The 21,255-nt window shown below is 38.7% G+C and overlaps 1 protein-coding gene and 1 long non-coding RNA gene across 3 annotated transcripts in view; one reads left to right on the top strand and one right to left on the bottom strand.

Annotated features, from left to right (window-relative positions):
• FAR2 (fatty acyl-CoA reductase 2) overlaps positions 1-14,422 on the top strand; it is a 114,397-nt gene extending 99,975 nt beyond the window's left edge. For both annotated transcript variants that reach the window (XM_003202566.4, XM_010716344.3), the window contains 3 exons: positions 2,968-3,097; positions 5,419-5,546; positions 8,600-14,422. In XM_003202566.4, coding sequence (XP_003202614.1) covers positions 2,968-3,097; positions 5,419-5,546; positions 8,600-8,762 — 421 coding nt within the window. In that variant the 3' untranslated portion in view covers positions 8,763-14,422. The remainder of the gene's footprint in view (positions 1-2,967; positions 3,098-5,418; positions 5,547-8,599) is intronic.
• Positions 14,423-15,186: 764 nt separating this feature from the next.
• Positions 15,187-20,998, bottom strand: LOC104912524. The gene is made up of 3 exons (XR_004161188.1): positions 20,959-20,998; positions 16,207-16,355; positions 15,187-15,272 (listed from the first exon to the last, which is right to left on the bottom strand). It is a non-coding gene; the product is annotated as an uncharacterized LOC104912524 (long non-coding RNA).
• Positions 20,999-21,255: the final 257 nt, after the last annotated feature.

The raw sequence follows: 21,255 nt of genomic DNA, 5'->3' as shown, positions 1-21,255 counted from the left end.
AATCTGATTGTGGTAGGTAGTCAGTGGACATGGCCATAATACCTTCTTTGAATTTCAACTAGATTTCAGCATGCTGAGAAGGATCTGAACTTTCAGATTTGTGACCTGAGCAAACGTGACTGAGCAATGAATCTGTGAAGTCACCAAGTCTTTTTTTCTTTTTCTTTTTCTTTTTTTTTTTTAAATAATAATCCTCCTTTTTTTTTCTACAGCGCTACTTAAGCTCATCCACATACTGCAACAGTGTGATAGAGAGCATGGCAACAGCTCATTCAAACCTAAGCTGAATTTAATTGTCACTTATCACTCCCACATATATAAGAACCAGCCATTTTCATGGCACTTTCTTGGATTACCTTTATGACCTTACACCACATTTGCAAGCAGGAGAATCATCTTTGTCAAGAACAAGATTCAGGCTTTATTTCTCTACTGTATCCATACTCAGCTCATCATAAAGTGATGGATTATCATATGCAACAGAATATCAGGGAGTTGGTTAAGGTTTTGCAATTCAGGTACAGCCTATGAGCTTCACTAGTATAGATTGCAGTACTGTGTCTCCCAGAATTGGGAAACTGCAGGTACAAAAGCCGTCTCTGTCTGCCTTGAACTTTTATATATTGCCACTCCTTAGAACTTTACTTTAAATGTTAGTTTGCTTCATATAAATTGCCAGGTGTCTAGCAAAACTGCCTTATTTAGCTTACTCTCACTGCTATGTTTCCATCCATGGCCAAGGTAATAATGTGTTTTATATCATTACTAGTCTCTTAGGGCAGTCTGTTGCACCCAAGACTCTCTGCTCATGCATGGCTCAGTATGGGAGTTCATTGTTCTAAACATCCTTCTAGAAGACAAGGTGCATTTTTTAAGTGTAACTAATAAGGCTGTCAGTAACGGGTGCTACTGTTGTTTTTTTCCCTCTCACTTCATCCACAATGGAGAAGGAGATATTCTAAAACGAGTCTCTGTTATAGCTGCTTAGAGCCTGCAGAAATTCATGTTTCTGCTTAGTTGATATTTTTCATTACACTAATCCTTAATCCAAACTAGTAAATACTGAACCAGTTAGCATATACCACAGTTTTTATATGTGCCTGTTTAGATATCTTCATTTCTCTCTTTGATGCACACTTTCAGCTGCTCAGATAAGTTGCATTGAGTAGTTATATAGGTAGTGCTCATACTGACAGAAGGACATAATGAATAGGGTAGTTGTTTTCCAGTGTAACAGTCTATTTTCAAAACAAAAGTAGAGACACTGTTGATTCTCTTTGTGTTTGTTTGTTTTGTTTTCTTTTCTTTTGTTCTGGTGGATTTTTTGTTTGCTTGTTTTCTGACAGATTTCATTAACTCTAAGCACTTTAAAGATACTGATGGCTTTTTGAGGGATAGTTTAAGGGGCAATTCCTGATTTTTGCAATCTAATCATAGACTTTTGTTTCCTGAGTTCCTTTAAGATATTAAAATATTCGAAGTTTTGTCCCACAGTTCTTTCTCACACAGGCAGAGAGATTAATTTGAAGTACTTTTGAAGTAATTGAAATAAACTGCATTTAATCAATGAGCACATAATTATTCAGAATGAAAGTTCCCTAAATTCGATGTTTTGCTCTAAAATGAAAGCCACTTTAATTCTGAGTAGGAGTCTCTATGTGTGCTTTAAATACACTTACTAAGCTGCACAGCTTTCCTCTGCATTAAGGAGAATCATGTCTTTTTTTTCTGTGCTCAATGCTTATCTAAGTGGCAGTCACATCTGCAGGAGGAGAGGCCAGCCTGGCACCATTCTTCCACAGACTGCCACTTTTTATTTGTCACAGTGACTTTGTTACCCTCTGGGCAGCTCAAAATTCCTCATGAAAACAGCTCTGTTTTCCACAGAAATCAGCCTTTTGATGCTTTCTCTTGCCCTTATCCAGTTTGAGAGAACATGGTGTTCTCTCCAAACAGATCAAGCACTGTACATCACAGCACTTTAAACCAACTGCCCCCTATAGGCCTTTTGTACTCATGACCACTGAGACACTTGTCAAATAATCTTGTGAGGTAGGACACCATTACTGTCATTCCCTTTTATTGCTTAAAAAAGAAAAAAGGAAAAAAAAAGCCAAGAAACATGAGAGACCTGAACTTTAATTTCCAAAGTTCCTGCCTAACAGCCCTGAACTGGCTTTCATCATTACCAGGACACTCAGACTCCATGAAGACATTGAGACAGTTCATCTGTGTGCTCCCATTCTCCCTCACCACAGAAATGCCTATGAAAATTTTTATCCATCATTCACTGCTATTAGAACTTCCTGCTTAAGGAAGGACATAAAAATCACTCCAAATTGCTACTGTATTACACAGGGAGAATTGTGGCCTTTATGAAAAACAGAGAGATGGAAGAAAACCCAAGATAAAAAAAAGTTGCCATTATTTGAATGCTGAACTTTAGTAATAGGCTTCATAACCTGTCCATGCTGCAGAAGCAGTCATCTCTGAATTAGAGCTGACTCAGTATAAACTAAATCCAAAATCAGAGCCTTCACTTCACGCCAAGTCAGACATGAGAACAGAAGAGCATTTCTATGATAGAGAAGTATCCATCTTATGAGACAAAAATACTTTTGTGGTTGAATAGTCTACTGTGCTGACTTGGTACTGGTTCATGGATATGCATGCCATGTAACGTAGATACAGACTTCTACCCTTCAGTTCAAATCTGTAAATTAAGCTTCAGTCCTGTCCTGAAGAATGTGTGTTTGCATTCACATTAAAGATAGGTTCAGGACCTCCCCTAGAGCAGTTTTTAGAATCTTGCTGAGTTGGTGTTCAGCCCTTGTATATACCAGTGAAAGGCTCATCGAGCATTGCAAGTCTTCACTTGGACTGGCAGAAACACCTAGAACTAAAAGTACAGCTTTTTGCATTAAGATAAATTTTCTGTCCATCTCTGATCCTCCTCCTCTGTTTCAGAATGATGAAGATTATCAATCGACTACACAAGTCTATGATGCTCTTGCAGTATTTCTCCACCCAGTCCTGGGATTGGTCTTCAGATAATATGAACATGTTAATGAGTCAGCTTAACACAGAGGACAAAAAGGTGAGTATGTCATGTGTGTGGACTGCTGAACTCCACTTCTGTTCATCTGCAGCAGCTATTTTTTATATTGTTGAGTCCTCAAATGAATCTGCCTAGATTACTGTAACTGACTTGAACATGAAAAAAAATGTAGTTCTTCTTGTTTTATTCAAGAACTTATCAGGAACCTCCATGTAGGAGAATGTTTTCTCCTGAGATGTATTGCTGTTTCTTCTGAGAGAAGTCAATCACTGTTCATTTCAGCTAACATAGCAACTCTTTACCTTCTATTCTGTTTAGCGTATAAATAAGCTAGATATGTTTCCACAGACATAATGGCCTGCATAAAGGGGACATAAGTTTATATCCTCAGTGACCCAGGTGTATTCAACCCTCTGAGTTGGCTGCATACACTGGAATAGCTAGTGGAGTTGGAAAGATAAGCATATTCCTTTTTGTATAGAAACATATTTCCCTTTCTAAGAAGAAATGGTCAATTCTAATTTTCATATAACAACTCTGGGCCCTAAAAATTTCAGGCATCCCCTTTCATGGGGGATGTATCTATATAAACCATTGTGCTATACAGGGACCCCAGAAAGACAGTGTCAGTGGTAATACAAATACACGTGGTTAATTTAATACAATTATCATTGGATAACTGTAGCATTCACAGTAGTTTCTCATCCTAGTTTTCTTAGTGTCTCATTTTTGGCAAACTAGGAAGCTCCTTTATGATATCATTTTCTCCCTCATCTCTTCTGGCAGTACGAAATTTGGTAGGAGGCCTGGAAGGAAACAACTTGAGAGATTTTGGCATTTTTATCCACATTGGTCTTAATGGGCACTGCATGAGTAAGTTTAGTTAGCACATGGTGAGTTAGCATGAACAATATGAAAAATGTTCCTGTTTGATTTAAGTCCCCAGACAGCAATTACTTTGCAGGATGTCAAGCTCTGCTATAGTCTTTATAGGTTTGAAATACTGCTTCTTTGGAATGGGGTTATAACTGAAAGACTGAAGGAATACAGAGATTAGATAAACCTGAATGCACTTTTGTTCAGTATCTCCTTTCAGAGAGCTACTTAGACATTCACATCAAACCAGTCACACACGAGATTCTCACATAGATTCCCAAGACAAGAGCCAAAAGGTTTCTTCCCTACTCTGTACAGGTAGTGCATGCAGAAAATTCAAATGGCTAAGGGGAGTGGTACTGCTGTGACTGTAGCAGATGTAGAGGGAACCTAACTGGCAATTCAGAAGCTTGCATTGATGCAGATAAACAAAAAGGCACAGCAGCAAGGACTTCAGTGCAAGTTAGACAGTGTTTCAGATTTCCCAAGTTGCTTATGAGATTATGGATTATTCTCCACGTTCTGTGTTGCCACTGCCATATTGCACGCAATGTATTCAAGTTAGGTATTTTATGGAGAGTACAGTTCCCTATACATATCTGACAGACACACAGGGATCTGCATAGTAGCTAACCTGCATTATACACAGTTTACTCAAGTTGTTGCTGTTCTAATATCAAAGTTCCTTTACCAAACCAACGGGCTCAGATTGCCTTCAAGGTGAAAGAAAGGATTGGGGTTTTTTTTTGTATTTTCCCTTTTAGGGCTCTGTAAGTAAGAAATACTGCTCCATTAAAAAAAAAAAAATCTACTCTCCAATAAAACCACTTTCTCTTTACAAATAATTTCTTTGTTCTAATAGACAGACAACAACCTGAGAGCTTGCCAACAATTTTTTCCAGTATCAGCACTGAAATTAACTAATTAGCTCTGCAATTAGATTTACTGATGCCAAACAACATAGTAAACCATTCCATGGATTTCTGTCAGTTTACAAGCTGAGAGTAAATGCAGCACAACAACACAGAGCTGCAACTGATGCAGAGGCACCTATTGATTCAACATCCAGTTCATTTATTCACAATTAACTCTTGTGACACCAAAAAAATAAAAGAAAAAAACCCTGCAGGGAGGCTTTCAGATGAATATCTGCTTGAGTGGACTGCCATTTGTCTTCCATTTTTCTGTGTGGGGATTGGTGCACATTCCTCCATGTATTTATGTAAAGTGTCTACCTGAAAGAAAAACATTTCATTGTTTTCTGGCAGTTAGCACTAAATTTTTACTTGCTTTTCTGAAATTTCTGTCTGGGTAAATCATTAATTGACAGCTATGAAATAGTTTTTAAGTGTCCATGTCTTCTTTGAAACTTAGTGGCTTTAAAAACTTAATAGAGATGGCCTTGTCTGGATCATGTCAGTGCTTGAAGTGAACTTGTTTTGAACACTTGCATTTAACTTCTGCTGTTTGTCTTTATATCCCAGTTATACAACTTCGATGTTCGTCAGCTGCATTGGTCAGAATACATTGAAAGCTATTGCTTAGGTGCTAAGAAGTATTTGCTAAATGAGGACATGTCTGGCATCCCTGCAGCAAAGCAGCACTTACGAAAGTAAGTAATATCCAATGACAAGGACCAGAGCTCCTGGCTATTTGAAATGAATTGTGAGAAAAATCATTCATTTTACCTTGCAACGTGTTATTGTTGAATAAGATGGAGATAAATGTAGCGTAGCTTATTTGTTTTTATGGCAGAGCATTGTTAATGCTTTGGTTTTTATTCCTGTAAAAAAAAAAAAGAGGACTTAGAATCACAGAATCATATAATTTTTTCAGGTAGAATGAACTTTTAAAGATCATCAGGTCCAACTCTCTTCCAATGAACAGAGACATCTATAGCTAGATCAGCTTGCTCTGAGCCCCATCCAGCATAACTTTGAATGTCTCCAAGGACAGGGCTTCTATCACTTTTATGGACAACTCATTCCAGTGCCTTATCACCCTTATTGTAAAAAAAATTCTTCTTTAAGTCCAATCCAAATCTCCACCCTTTTTTTTTTTTTGAAACTTTTTCCCCTTGCCCTATCATAACAGATTCTGGTAAAGAGTCCAGAGTCCCTTCCTTGTACTTCATCAGTAGATATTGAAAGTCCACTATTAGGTCCCCCTGGAGCTTTCTCTTCTCCAGGCTAAACAGCCCCAGCTCTCTCAGCCTGTCCTCATAGGGAGGGTGTTCCATCCCTTGGATCATTTTTGTGGCCGTACTCTAGATGAGCTCCAACAGGTCCATATCTCTATGTTGAGGACTCCACATCTGGACTGTGCTCCAGGTGAGGTCTCACCAGTGCAGAGTAAAGGGGCAGAACCACCTCCCTTGATCTGCTGACCACGCTTTTTTTGATGCAGCCCAGGATATGGTCAGTTTTCTGAGCTGCAAAGGCATATTGCTGGCTCATGTCCAGCTTGCCATCCACCAGTATGCCCAAGTTCTTTTCAGTAGGGCTGTGCTCCATCCTTACATCCCCTAGCTTGTACTGATAGCAGGGCTTGCCACAACCCAGGTGTAAGACCTTCTACTTGAATTTATTGAATGTCATAATGTTCACCAGGGCCCACTGTACAATCCTGTCTAGGTCTTTCTAAATGGCATCCCGTCCCATGGGCATGTCAACCTCACCACAAGGTTTGGTGTCATCTGAAAACCTGCTGAAGGTGCACTCAATATCACTGTCAATGTAATTGATGAAGAAGTGGTCCCAGTACTGACTCCTGAGGGACACCACTTGCCATTTACCTCCACCCAGATATTGAACCACTGATCGTACTCTCTGAGTATGATCTCACAACTGGTTCTTCTTCCATCAAACAATCCACCAATCAAATCCATCCCTTTTCAATGTGGAGAGAAGGATATTATGGAGGACTGTGTCAGAGGCCTCACTGAAGCCTAGATAGATGACATCAATGGTCTTTCCTCATCTACTAATGCAGTTACACCATCATAAAAAGTGAGAAAGTTGGTCAGGCAGGACCTGTCCTTAGTGAAGCCATGCAGGTTATCCCATATCATCTCCCTTTCTTTTATATGCCTTAGCATAGCTTCCAGGAGGATCTGCTCCATGATCTTCCCCAGCACTTAAGAGAGGCTAACTTGTGATGGCACTAACAGGCAAGGACTAAACAGTATGCCTTCCCAGCAGATGACCAAATAAACAAGATGCAATGAATAAGAATAACCGATGAATACAGAAGGTACTGGTAATTCAGAATTGAAGTAGAAAAATAAGGGTAGATTTATATATTGTGAAGCTCCTTGAAGTTCTTAGCATTCGAAAGGAATTGCATAAAAACTTGAAGTGTTTATGTTATTTTGAATTTAATTTAAAGTTGAAGATTCTAAATTTTTGGGAGGAGGGACTGATGCAGAATGAGAAAAATTCTCCAAAATTGGTGCAAAGTTTATATTTTCAAGTCCTGGTAGAAGTTTTAAGAGCTCCTAAAAGAACAATAGGAGATTGTCCTTCTCCTTTTCAGTTAAAGCTTTTCCCATAGTCTCAAGCCCTTTTACTCAGAGATGTGCAAAAAGCAAAACAGCCCTCTTGGAGCTTGATTTAAGAACACCATTCTTGTGCACTATGAGAAGTGAAAAACAGCTTGTTGCTAAAGTAAAGGGTGTTAGAATCATAGAATTGTTTGGGTTGGAAGAGACCTTAAAGATTATTTAGTTCCAATGCCCCCGCCATGGGCAGGGACACCTCCTACTAGATTAGGTTGCCTAGGGTCCCACCTAACATGACACAGAACAGTTCTAGGGATGGGGCATCCAGAGTTTCTCTGGTCAGCCAGAGTTCTAGTGCCTCACCACTCTCTGAGAAAAAAACTCCTTTCTAATAGCTGATCTAATTCTCTCTTCTTTTAAAGTCACTCTCCCTTGTTCTATCCCTACACACTCTGATAAGAAGTCCGTCTCCATCTGTCCTTTAGGCCCCCTTTAGGTATGGGAAGACCACAGTTAGCCTTTTCTCTGTAGTGAACAACCCCAGCTGTCTTAGCCTCTTCTTACAGTGGAGATGCTCCAGCCCTCTGATCATCCTCATGACCCTCTTTTGGACCCAGTCCAACAAATCTGTGTCACTGGTGGTCCCAGGGGTGAATGTAGTACTCCAGCTGCTGAAGTACTGCAAAAGTTCAGATCTTTTATGATTAGTATTTTCCTAACATTAAAAACACAGTTTCACTCAAATAGGAGTATTCATCAGCTCCTGTAAAACTCTTCCAGCTTGTCACCAATCCTATGTAGTCAAAAATAACTAATATACACAATCAAGAAGGTATTGACATGCCCTACAATATCATTTAAAAAAAAAACAACCCAATTCTCAGTATGAATTCAGCCTATTCTGGTTTAAAAGTAGAGTACATGAAACAAGAGAGAATACAGACATTCCACCTATTATATTAACTATTCACTACACTGCAACTTCAACACAGATTATGGGATGGTAGGGACATCTAGGCCTAATATTTTCACTAATATAGGAGGGGCAAAAAGCCCAAGGACCACTTGTAAACAAGATTTCTTAGAAAATTATCGGTAGCAAATTAACTAAGCTGGTAAGCTTTTGTTTTTGTTTTCCTCCATAACATGCCTCTGTCTTTTCTCAGACTGAGGAATATCCGGTATGCATTTAACACCACCCTCCTCGTGATCATCTGGCGCATTTTCATCGCAAGGTCACAGATGGCTCGAAACATCTGGTACTTTGTGGTGAGCCTCTGCTACAAGTTCCTTTCCTACTTCAGGGCATCCAGCACACTCAGGCACTGAAGCTGTCCATCAACAACCAGCCTCTTCCAGAAGGACCTCCAATCCCCTCTAACCAGCAACTACGGGCATCGGAATCTGAAAGTAGCAGAAAAATTCACTCCCTCCAACTGCAACCTGCATTTATTGTGCACTGATATGTGTTCACTTTTTTAGTTTTAACCAATGCTGTAATACATGGTGGTATTTATTCCATAGGACCAGACTGATTTTTAAAACCATAAAGCTTTAGGAAGAGATGAAGATGGAATCTTTTATTGAAAGTTCATTGTGCAAGAGTAAAGATTAACCAAATTAGCAGTCTTCCCATGTACTACCAATTTTAGACTATTTTAATCCCATCCTCCTCCATAAAAGAGGCAGATTTAAAGCACAGAACCTTGGAAGAAAAAATACCATCAGAGAAGAACCAGTCAAGGAAATTAAACTTTAAGAGGTCTTCCTAAGAGGCTATTTATTCCTTTATTCTCAAACAGAAATTTTACATTTTCCATTTTTCAAAACCTAGAGGGGAAAACCATCAGTTACACTAGGCCAGTGAACACACTGAACAGTTTTCAGATCTTGTCTTATAATCCTACTGAGGACTGATACTTTCAAGCCATAACTGAAGACACAAAGAGAATTTATGTACCTATGCTAACTGTACTCACTCACATGCTGCTTTGTTATGGAGAGGCGTTTTTTCTCTCACTGATTAAGGATGCAGTTACCTTCCATTAAACAGCCTTGTTCTTGCATTTATCACTTTTGCTTGGCACATTTCTTCAGCTTGAAAAATTCTCTATTTACTCTGAGGATAAAGAGAAGAATACCTAAAAAATTGAAGGAAAATTCTGAAACTCATTATTATTTTTGAGAAGTAAGTCCTTTCCTCCATTCCATTTGCCTCCCTGTAGCTCAAAAACAAACTGATACTGTCCTTCAGAATCTCACTACAGCTAAATCACTTCACAGTTGATCACTTCAGCTGGTGAAAAATATGTACAGACATGTATGGGGGGAATCTTATCAATCAGGACAATTCTGCTACCACTTGTCAGGAGAGTCTGAAACTTATTTCTGTTGAGGTTAAGAAAGGTTTCAAAGGTTGACTTCTGTGTAAAAATCATCATGTGCTCTGAAAATAATGTTTTGTCCTACTTTGCAGCTTAGAAAGGAATTCAAGGATCTTATTAAAGCTCATGGCTATTGGAGATATTTGTTTCACCTAGTGAACTATGAATTCCTCTGGGAAAGATTGGAGAAAGAGAAAGAGCGTTCTTCAAAGTAGCTGGTGCAATGACAGTTTTAGTGCAACAAATTTACTCATGCCATCAGATTTTCAAAATCAAAAGTAATACTGGAATGCATTTTATTCAGATTACACTGAATAAGTATGGTAAGATTATGAGACTTCAAAACAGTTAGTTTTTGAAACAATTGCAGCATCCAGATTGCCTAGACTTGTGTCACATTAGCTGACTTAATGCTACATCTCATAAAATGACATAGTGGCTCTTTTGAGAGCTGAGAATAGTATTTACAAAACTGTCATTCTTTAAAAGGTTTTGGTAGCAAAGGCAGGAGCAAGTTATGATGACAGTGTATTTTTATTTGAGCATCCAAGCTGATTCAGAAGTCTTTGTAAAGATGCAAGGAATTACAAGAGAAGATATGCTTGTATGCCCCATGGGTCTAATTTTAAGCAACTGCCAAATGATGCCTGCAGCATGCCCTAACCAGAAACCTGGTATCCAAAATGGCAGGACTCCAGCAATCCTAGCAAAGGCCCCTATTACATTCCTTCTGATCTGTGTTCAATTACATTAAGCACACAGCTTACAAAGATACCATTTTTTTAAGCTCTTGACTTGAAAACATACTTTCAAAATGAAACTGTTAGCTATCTGTTTTTCAATGCCAGAAAGTTGGCAGTGCATTTTATGCATTATGCTAATGTAAGATGTCATTGCCTAGAAGATCAGGTTTACAAGCTGGGGTCCAGATACCTTATGCACGCTCCTTCTGTAGCAGCTTATATGGTGAAGGTCAGATGCATTGTACTTGACTAACTGAGACTATGGTTACCTTAGTAGAGCGAAGCAGGTCACTACAGGAATACCTCTAGAAAGACTGCATTCCCTCAAGTAAATAATCAGATCATCAGCCAGCTTCCAGTCTAATTATATGAAAGGCTTAAAACAGAACAAAACAAAACTGCAGACTGTTTTGAAACAAACTTCATTTTTAAAAAAAAGTAAGAATTCTTGCTCATCTCCAAGAAATCTTTTTAAGTGCCTGACATACATATCAAGAGAAGCAACAGCTAAGGGGATCATAGATCTTAAGCTGCAGACATTGTAAGAAAAGTACTGAGTCTCACAAAAAAGTCAAATACTACAGATGTGCTACACCTACAACAGATGACTGATGTAGACCAGACATGATATTGTTGGGCTATGAGTACAATTTCCTGCTTTCCCATCACTAATGCTAGTCATGCCATGCATCCTTCAGATATGCCTGTAGGCATTCATAGTTATTTGCATAGGCTGTATTGTTCCAACAAGTCTAATATGTAACTGCTCACTATGAGTACGTTTGGACCAGGTTTCTCCACGTGTAAAAGAACACTTCAGGCTTCACTCAGAACATTGGTGGTATCACATTCTAAATCTTCAGGATTCTGCTGAAGATATCACACTGCAAAGCTACTGCTCATCCTTGAAAAACAGCTGGAATGTGACAGAAATATAGCAATTGCTGTATGCTATTCTGGAGACCTTTCATAGCTATGTAATGTTGCCAGAAGCTGGTTCCAGTGCTCTGGTCTTGCCTATGGGGGAGATCCAGCTGTTAGCTTGTCTTAACACAGACATAAACACATGTGAAACTTGAATCTTTTTCCTGTAGCTTGAAACATTTTCAAGTGATTGTCTGAACCACAACATAGAAAAATGATAGAGAAATCCCAGCGGAGAAATTGGCACGTGGCAGTGGCATTTGTCTGCCATTTCTGACAGTAATCATGAAAAGCTACACCTAGCAAAAGAATTTGTTCTCACCTCAAGTAGTGACTTACCTTTGACACGTTTTACTTGTACTTCTCAGTGTACTTACATATACTCTGAAGAAATCCAAGTCTTGCAGAGAATATATAAAATGCCAATTGACAACTTTTTTTCTTTTCTTATTCCATGTCTCTCTCTCATGTATACTCACAATCTTTTCTCAAAAGAAAAGCAAGCTAGGGCTCTTGTTCAGTTAAATCAGAGGTCCTGCGTTGACCTCTGATTTGTGCACAAATTAATGTGAACAGATCAGGAATGGATACTACTCATGGCTGAAGGCCAGAGGTTTTACTACCTGTATGACTGAAAAAGGACCCACTCAGGCTTTTAATTTTTTTTCCCTCTATCAAGGTAGCATGATCAGTGATATAGGGAGAAGCTACAAGGGGCATTTCTACAGCCTGTGCTCACAGCAGAAGGATTGCTAGATATGGTGCATCCTGCTCAGTGAGGAAAGAAATCAGAGAAGCATGAGCTGCCAAACCTAGAGGACTCTGCCTCCCAATGGGCAGGGGAAGATCCATCAGCCTTTTGTGATCAGTTTGGTTTCTTCTCATAAGATGGATAAACTAAAAGACTCCCTAACAACCTGTTCAGTTCTTTCCCCAGAAACCAACAGACAGCATAACGAACTGTATTAGCAGCCATCCTGCAGAGCCACAAAGAAAAAAATCGGCCACAAGACTGTATAATGAGATGAATCATCTATGACTGTTTGTACTCTATGAACCTGCAATGTAGCTACTCACTCACAGTGCTGGAAGCCTTCAGTGCTGCTTTCATAGCTATGTAATGTTGCCAGAAGCTGGTTCCAGTGCTCTGGTCTTGCCTATGGGGGAGATCCAGCTGTTAGCTTGTCTTAACACAGACATAAACACATGTGAAACTTGAATCTTTTTCCTGTAGCTTGAAACATTTTCAAGTGATTGTCTGAACCACAACATAGAAAAATGATAGAGAAATCCCAGCGGAGAAATTGGCACGTGGCAGTGGCATTTGTCTGCCATTTCTGACAGTAATCATGAAAAGCTACACCTAGCAAAAGAATTTGTTCTCACCTCAAGTAGTGACTTACCTTTGACACGTTTTACTTGTACTTCTCAGTGTACTTACATATACTCTGAAGAAATCCAAGTCTTGCAGAGAATATATAAAATGCCAATTGACAACTTTTTTTCTTTTCTTATTCCATGTCTCTCTCTCATGTATACTCACAATCTTTTCTCAAAAGAAAAGCAAGCTAGGGCTCTTGTTCAGTTAAATCAGAGGTCCTGCGTTGACCTCTGATTTGTGCACAAATTAATGTGAACAGATCAGGAATGGATACTACTCATGGCTGAAGGCCAGAGGTTTTACTACCTGTATGACTGAAAAAGGACCCACTCAGGCTTTTAATTTTTTTTCCCTCTATCAAGGTAGCATGATCAGTGATATAGGGAGAAGCTACAAGGGGCATTTCTACAGCCTGTGCTCACAGCAGAAGGATTGCTAGATATGGTGCATCCTGCTCAGTGAGGAAAGAAATCAGAGAAGCATGAGCTGCCAAACCTAGAGGACTCTGCCTCCCAATGGGCAGGGGAAGATCCATCAGCCTTTTGTGATCAGTTTGGTTTCTTCTCATAAGATGGATAAACTAAAAGACTCCCTAACAACCTGTTCAGTTCTTTCCCCAGAAACCAACAGACAGCATAACGAACTGTATTAGCAGCCATCCTGCAGAGCCACAAAAGAAAAAAATCGGCCACAAGACTGTATAATGAGATGAATCATCTATGACTGTTTGTACTCTATGAACCTGCAATGTAGCTACTCACTCACAGTGCTGGAAGCCTTCAGTGCTGCTTTCATAGCTATGTAATGTTGCCAGAAGCTGGTTCCAGTGCTCTGGTCTTGCCTATGGGGGAGATCCAGCTGTTAGCTTGTCTTAACACAGACATAAACACATGTGAAACAGACAGAAACAGCATGTATGACTGCTGAGTCCAGTGTACTCATGTTCTGTGTGTAGACATTCTCCATGTAAACACTGTTCTGTAGGCTATAGCTGTTTGAAAATATCATTTTATTGTCAAAGAACAATGAGTACAAACTTGCAATTAAGAAGTATCTCTGCTTTTTCTTAAATTGCTGTAACAACAAAAAATCCTTAAATGAATCAGAGTTGAAACTGCTATTTGACTGACAACCAAGGCTGTTTATCTCCAGCATGTCTGCTATAAAGAATAAAATTTCTCTCCTCTATCCTTCTTTACCCCGATAACTTTATTAAGAAAACTACATTATTTCTTTTTAGAAGAAATGGGTAACAGACATACTGACATTCAACTTAATGTTGGCACATTGCCCACCTCCTCAATGGATGTTTGTTATTTTACATTTTACAAGAAAACATCATTATAGCTGTATGTGTGCATGTTTACATCTTTCCACACAAGTCTTCTCATACAACACACAGAGAGGGTAATATAGAGGTGTTTATACTGAAATGACAGGCCTCCCTTCTTTGATATGCTCTATTCTAAATCAGTTTAAGATTAAGCAAGAAAACCTATCCGTTTCAAATGTAAAGAAAATCTAACTTGTAGTACTATTAAATAATCAAATAATTATGTTGTATGAACAATTGGGAAAAGCTGGGGGGGAGCATTCTTTTATTTGTAAATATGCTACAGCTTCTTGATTGAAAGCATGGTGTTGCTCTTCCAGCACTAACATTCTGCTGCAGAAAGCAAAGGTGAATTTTAAAATTTTTATTACAATTAGATTCTTTATTCAAGTACTGAGTAAGTAATACACTGTATATTCACCATAAATTAAACGGAAGAATATTTCACTATATGGTGCTAAATATTGGTATGAAGATGATACAGACTTACTTGAGACAATTTAAAAAATTTAAAAAAATTGGGGAATAACTAAATACTATCCTATTTTTCTCTATTGCTAAAAATCCAACTGTGAATTATTTTGTTCAGATTAACATGAAGCTGCTTATAAAAAGTTTCTTGTTCTTACATAATCTTGGCAGACTCCAGTTTTACTTAGTAAAACAAATATTTTCCCGCTGTCCAAAGTTTATATGGTTCTATCTGCTATTTCTATTCTTTTGTTAGCTATGAGACAACTATAAATCTTATATATCGTGCTTACAAATTTCTAATGTAAAGGTGTAAGCTTCTGAGCTCACAAATCAGATAAAACGGTAAATTCACAAATTCTGAAAACTTCAGCCATAAAATTGTTAATATGATATTTATGTTACTTTAAACATTTAATAAAACAGAATATTTTAAAACTATGGTTATTTGGTATATGTTTACCTCAGTTGCTAAAGGAGCTGGTTACTTGCAGTTCAGGGTAAGCTTCATGTCTGCATCACATCGTACCACGCTGCCATCCGGGTCCCAGCCTATGTGCAACCACAGCCCCATCTACAGGAAGGTGCCAGCACAAACATCTCCTGCACAGGCCGAAACGGGAAATAATAAGCAGGGGAGAAAAACCTCTACTTTTAAAAAAGTAATGACGGTGAGACATTAACCCAGATACCCACAACCAGGATGGGAGCATCTCAGTTAAATACTCCTCAGAAAGTGATAGGGACAGGTCTTCAGCAAGAACAAATTGGTAATAATCCAACCAACTTCCTGCAAAATTTACTATTTTCATCTGATAATATTCCCTAAGACCCTAATTTTACAAGTTAAGAGCTTTATTTTACTCAAAAGTCATTTCAATGACTTCTTTCCAACAATCGTATTGTCGAATGTTTACTATGTTGGTCTCTTTTTCCAAACCATAAATATATTTTCATTCAGATTTTTCCCTAAAGGGAAAAAGTAGATATGTATTTTTCTTTGTCTTATTTGAAAACTAGATAAAAACCAAACAAGAATGAAGTGGACCAACTCTGAAAAAATAAGATCCCGGAACAACTGGAAAACTGAGGTAGTATTTGGCGCATACCAGTAATTCTGAAAGAGAAGCCTTTTGTCCTATCATGTAAATAGGCAGTCATGCAAATAGTCTACTGATCATCATCAGTTGGCCCATTTCTTTTAAACAATGAGGTCTTCTGCAACATTTAGTACATAAAGTGCTAGCAAATACAGCTATTGTCTTGTCAACTACACAGGCTTAATAGATACAAAATATATGTGAGTGGGAGTGTCTTTGAACGTGTGTGGATATGCGCATACATACATATGTCTGTGCATTTATATGCATCGAAGCTGTAAGTTCCACAAATTCTGCAGGACTAATCCAATGCTACAGGCAAGGGAATTTGACTAACTATGACACAGGGCCAAATCCTTGCTGTTATGTTTCTCAAAGGCACATCTTTGCCAAGACTACCAGTTTGGCTGGTTTTGTGTTTTCTCCAAATTCATTACCTTTGCTATTCCAGTTTCACATTTTTACATTCTTCTGAAAGTTATGCCGCTTCTATTTACTCTCTCTTCACAGTTGCTTTACTCTCCTCACTCCACACACATCTCCAAACATTATGAGCATCATTCCTTTATTATAGGAACATCTGCATCTGAGTAGAGGAAGAAACAGAGGAGAGTTCAGTGAGCCTTGGAGTGTCTGTAGGCCAAGATTAGAAGGAAAGTTGGCTGGCTCTTCACAGCTTTACTGTAAAGATAAGAAAGTGAACTGAGTTGACATTTTCAGGCCCTAAAATATCCACTCGACGGTTTACAGCTTTTAGATGTAGCTTTAAGCAAAAGTAGGGGCAAGGAGAAAAAGTACAGGGAAACCATCCCATTAGTATGGAAGAGCTCCAGTTAGAAGTGTCTTTGCCTAGGCTTCCTCCTACTGCTGCAGTCACTGTAGCCTTGTTCCAATCTTGTCTAACAGAATTTAGAATAAAACCAGAATTGGATTAATTTGAATTTGCTATTCAAATTAAACATAAATTGTCATCATTCTTCTTAAGTTAATGATACTCTTACTAGTATTTGATATCGAGTTACTAACAATACTCTCAACAGAACAGCATCCTGCTATTACTCTAGACTTCGCAAGATTTTTATTAGATATTAGTCCAGTGAGAGAAGAGGTGGATATTGCAGATTAGTTTTCTTGTTTGTTTGTTGCTTGTTTGTTTTATTGTATTTTTTTCTAGAGCACAAATTGATTACAAGATTTTCAGCCCTACTAGTTTTGAAAATTAAGAACAGAGAATGCTTCTCACGATGCTGGTCTTCTGTAAAGAAAAAAGAAATACTGTCTAATAAGAAATACTGTCTAGTAATAATCTACTTCCTTGAAATATAGCAAAAAGTTTTATGCAATAAAATCATAGCATTATTATGTGCCTTTTGTTAATGAAAGTAATTTCAAATCATGAAACTTGGGGTGTACGTCAAAGACATTTTCATTTTGTTACTAAGTCTTTCCTTAAAATATATTTTTTATTTTTTTTTAATATAAATGCAATTTTTAGGGGAAAAAAAATCAATTTTCCATAAAGATGCATCAGTGAATTAAAGTCATCAGCAAGAAAACTCAAATCTGTTCTAAAAAAATAAGACTTAAAGATCAACCTGCAGACTTCAACATTATGATAGATGACAGAGACAGACAGAGACAATGTCAGAGACAATGACAGAGCATTAGATAAAATAACTACTAGCTATTAAGTGTTCATCAGCCCAGTGAGGAAGGAATACACACTGCTTAGTTAGCCATCCTCCAAATCACTCCGTTTGGCAATGTTTGATCTTAAAGCCAGAGTGTTTTTATCTGGAGATGACTAGTATTTCACAAGAACTGTCTGAGGCAAATATGGGGAAATGACAGTAGCTTATAAATAACAAGAACACAAAAAGTGCATAAATCAGTGATCCTTCCCCTCTCAGCATATGCATCAGAGATTACAACAACTACAGTATGCACTCCCCCAAAAAAAGAAAATATTGAGATAAAAGCGTCTGTGTGTCCAGTGTCCTTGCAAATTGTGAGGTCTTGCAAATTCCTCTCTGCTTGAATAACTGTACTCTCACCAAATAAGACTATCAGAAAGAAGAACCAGTTGAGACCAGAAGAAACTAAAATGGTAGATAAACAACCTGAATTTATGAACTTTAGACTTGCTGTGCAGGCTTAGTAGGTTAATTCATATTAACTTCTCTGCCTGGATGACATAAAGTTAGAGTTTATTCAAGTAAATAAAGCTGAAGACTCCTCTCTCTCTCTTTGGAATAAATATAGCCTATTTGGGACAAATTTTCCCAACTGTATGAGTTAGGCCATGAGTCTTACACATTCTTACTTATCCTGAATTCTATTTCTGGACTTGAGGAAGTGAAGACCAGATGGAGGTTTTACTAGTGTAAGAGTACTTTAAGGCTAAAGTACTATGAAAATAATATTTATTTTGATAGACTAGTTCTTGCAGTGAGTATTGAAGAAAGACTATGAGGAAGGTTGTGAAAGACATGGATCCAGAATGTAGATCTGAGAACTCAGTATATTACTAACCTACAGTTCTGAATAATAGTGGTAAGAAAAGTGACCAACACTCTCCTTAGTGCAACCTCCTTTTAGTTAATTGTAGAGAACGATGAGGTCTATCCTCAGCCTACTTTTTCTCCAAACTAAATAACTCCAGTGCTCTGTCACTCCTCACATATTCTGTTTTCTAGTCCCTTCACCAATTTTGTAGCTTTTCTCCAAATACATTCAGAACTAATGAAGCCTAAAACTGAGTACTCAAGGTACATTCTAAGAGAAGCAAATGATTGCTCACTAAGAATTGCTGGTCAGTGATGCTATTTTTTCAGCTACAGTAGTCTGATATTTTTAAATGCTGCTTCCCGTACATATGGAGGATAGAGAAACATAAGGGAAAAGATCAGACTGATAATACTATCCTAAGACAACAATTTTGTTTGTTAACATTTTGAGTAGAAGGAATTGCGCTACATTTCAAACAATGTTGACAACATGTTGTCACAGTAAAGGGCAACATGATTTTGCAGAAAATAAACCCCTTTGTATTCCTTCTTATTGTCAGATATCAGAGACTGGGGGGAAGCTGAATTTCAATTCTGAGTGATACCCAATTTGATGCTGTAAGTCTGGTTGCATTCCATATACGAACCACCATGATTATGGACTCACAAATAGCACACTAACTAATTATTCTAGCAGCATTCAAATGGGTTCCCTCTCTAAATGAGTTTGAGGATTCCCAAACTGAGAACTCCCACGGTCAGATTAGTGAATAGTGCAGTTTATTAAGGCAACAGATTTCAGGTTCTTTTGAATTGATGGTGATAAACATACTGTCTGCAAAGCATGCGAGTTTAACCAAGAACATGAGTTCAACATGGTTGACTACAAATGTGCTAAATTATGGAATATCTCTACAGAGATTTCTAAGTTTCCTGGTGAAGCAGCATAATCAAGTGTGCAAATCTTACCCAATACGCGACTCTATGAGGGGGAAGAGGGGCTTAGCACTCTGATTGCAGTAGTCAGAGGTGGTTCATGTCAGACATCTGATTGAATCTTCCTTGACATTCTCATTCTCTTAAGCCATTTTTATAATATTTCTTTATTTTTCAGGTAGGGCTTGAATGACTGTAGTCATTCATGCTTTTGTTTTTATTGATGTAAAATTCTCTCATTTTTAAAGGTATAGATGAAATAATTCAGAGTGCAGGCTCGGTGAGGAGTGGTTACACCTTGGAGATGGGTAGCTTTCAGAATGGAGGTGTGGTTTCATATTATACTGAGATTACAATTAACAAAGTTCACCCAAAGGATGGCATTTTGTCAAAAAATGACAGACTACTGGCTCAGGATAGCAAATATGCAGCTTATCAGATACACAGTACCATCAAGTTTCCATCTCAGTGATGTTATCACAAAGCCTGGCCGTAGCGTCTTCACTCTGTTCCAGCCATTTCTCTTAGAATCAGCACGTCAATAGAGTTATAGAAAAATATAACAAGACTACATGATAAATTAATCACTCAAATTTCTCATCACATTACCACTATTAGAAATCTTTGTAGTAATGTGCTATGCTATTCAAGTTCTGGAACAGATCACCCCAGGAAGTTAGGAAATCACCACCACTCCAGAAGATTCAGGCAAGCCTCTGCCAGGACAGGAGTAATTGAATCTAGCTCCCTTTCTCCAGCATGGTATTTCAACACCATAGAAATAATTATATTATCTCTGGGCTATAAGGAGATTCAGGGAACCACAGGCCTATCAGCCTGACCTCAGTACCAGGGAAAGTTATGGAGCAAATCATCTTGGGTGAGATCACAAGCATGTGCATGGTGTCCACGAGTTCAGGCCCAGCCAGCACGAGTTCAGGAAAGGCAGGTTGTGCTTGACCAACCTCATCTCTTTCCACAACAGGGTGACCAGACTGGTAGATGAGGGAAAGGCTGTTGTAGTCTATCTTCAGCAAAGCTTTTGACATGGTCTCTCACAGTATTCTTCTGGGGAAACTGGCTGCCTGTGGCCCGGACAGGTATACCCTTCTTTGGGTAAGAAACTGGCTAGAGGGCCATGCCCAACAGGTAGTGGTTAATGGAGTTAAGTCCAGTTGGCAACTCATTTCAAGTGGTGTCCACCAGGGATCGGTACTGGGGCCCATTTTGTTAAATATCTTTATTGATGACCTAGATAAGGGGACTAAGCGTACCCTCAGTAAGTTTGCAGATGACACCAAGTTGGTAGATGGTGTCGATATGCCTGAGGGTAGGGAAGCACTTCAGAGGGATCTAGATAAGCTGGATCACTGGGCTGAGGTGAATGGGATGAGGTTCAATAAGGTCAAGTAACGGGTCCTGCACTTTGGCCAAAACAACCTCATGCAGTGCTATAGGCTTGGCTCTGAGTGGCTGGATAATTATGAAGAGGAAAGGGACCTGTGGTGTTGATTGATGCTCGTCTGAATGTGAGCTGACAGCGTGCCCAGGTAGCCAAGAGGGCCAACAGCATCCTGGCCTGTATTAGAAATAGTATGGCGAGCAGGAGCAGGGAGATAATCACCCCCCTGTACTCAGCACTGGTATACAATCAATGAATATACAGATTATCATATATACAGATTATAATATATCTGAGAGCTTGGCTTATATAGTTATTATACTAGAGCAGAAAAGGACACTCACCCTATCCTAGGCTTGCATGGGAAACTCCACTGGAGTGGATCTCCAAGAGATCCTTCCCCTCTGGTGGTCAGCTCTTAAATGCATGTAGGAGAGGTGGAGCCAGGCTCCACCCCTTCTGGCAGGACAGGTGAATTGCCTTCACCTGTGCTCCCGTGGCTGACTCATTGCTTGCTTCAGGTGATCAATCAGAGGTTCAGGCCGTGATTCAGCAGTTCCCATACAACTAGTGAGGCTGCACCTCGAGTGTTGTCTTTAGTTATGGGTCTCTCACTACAGGAAAGACATTGAGGCCCTGGA

Source organism: Meleagris gallopavo, chromosome 1 (genome assembly GCF_000146605.3).
Source record: "Meleagris gallopavo isolate NT-WF06-2002-E0010 breed Aviagen turkey brand Nicholas breeding stock chromosome 1, Turkey_5.1, whole genome shotgun sequence".
NCBI classification, from domain to species: domain Eukaryota; kingdom Metazoa; phylum Chordata; class Aves; order Galliformes; family Phasianidae; genus Meleagris; species Meleagris gallopavo.
This window is presented reverse-complemented; position numbering and strand designations above follow the sequence as displayed.